General features: G+C 44.0%; 1 protein-coding gene across 2 annotated transcripts in view; it reads left to right on the top strand.

Moving 5' to 3' along the window:
- LOC119589014 overlaps nt 1-900 on the top strand; it is an 8211-nt gene that overhangs the window by 1889 nt on the left and 5422 nt on the right. For both annotated transcript variants that reach the window (XM_037937607.1, XM_037937606.1), the window contains exons 3-5: nt 43-141; nt 263-380; nt 657-793. In XM_037937607.1, the coding sequence (XP_037793535.1) occupies nt 43-141; nt 263-380; nt 657-793 (354 nt within the window). The remainder of the gene's footprint in view (nt 1-42; nt 142-262; nt 381-656; nt 794-900) is intronic.

Below are 900 nucleotides of genomic sequence, written 5' to 3'. Positions count from 1 at the left end.
TTCTGCCCAAGTGCACTGATTCGAGACCTACCTTGACCCCAGCACGGTGCCTTCATGGAACTCTATTTCTCCGAGGATGACACCCTGGATTACACGGACCGATGGAACTTGTACATCTCGAGCTTTGATCCTTTCGGCGAGGTGAGCATGACCATTTATATAGAAAAACATGGTACCTACAGACAATACTACATATCATTATGCATGTCTACCCATATGTGCACAACGGAATATAACGAAAAACGTGTAACTTTTTTCGAAGGTGGACGTAGAGTACCGCATGAAGTCCCCGGGTCGTTTCCTGGACGACATCGCTTCGTGGAACATCCAGGTCATGGATGAGACTGCAGTGTGGCCCAACAACCCTGATTATCTGCCTAGTAAGACTGAGCTGAGATTACCAAATGTCTTCTTTATATATAACTTTACTAGCATTGTATATAGGATCTATTCCTGCGGATTACGTATCAGTTCCTTATAAAGTTTCTTCAACGAGAGAGCTTTCTGGATTCCCTCAAGGCTGGCAGTTTCTTGGGATCGATCTTTCCACTGTACTGTTCACCTGATAATTGAAATCCATTTGCTAAAATTTTGCTTATAATATTCAATTAAAATGGACCTAAATCTTTAACATCAGAATTCACTGCCTCCCAAAGGTTCTGTAGCAGGCGCCGAGGGCATCATCTGGACTTCGGGCTTCCTCATGCCCGGCAAGACCGACGGGCAACTGCAGATGTACGACACTACGAAAGACCCCGCTGAGGGACCCTACAACATCGCTAGCAATGATGATGTAGGCTTGTAATACTGTCTCTTTGTGATTAATATGTATTCTACTTGTATCTGTAAGAATGCTGAATTTTACTGGGGTAGTTCCCTACACGGAACAAATGAAACTGA

Source organism: Penaeus monodon, chromosome 24, assembly GCF_015228065.2.
Source record: "Penaeus monodon isolate SGIC_2016 chromosome 24, NSTDA_Pmon_1, whole genome shotgun sequence".
NCBI classification, from domain to species: domain Eukaryota; kingdom Metazoa; phylum Arthropoda; class Malacostraca; order Decapoda; family Penaeidae; genus Penaeus; species Penaeus monodon.
Note: the sequence above shows the minus strand (reverse complement) of the source record. Positions and strands in the feature narration are given on the sequence as shown.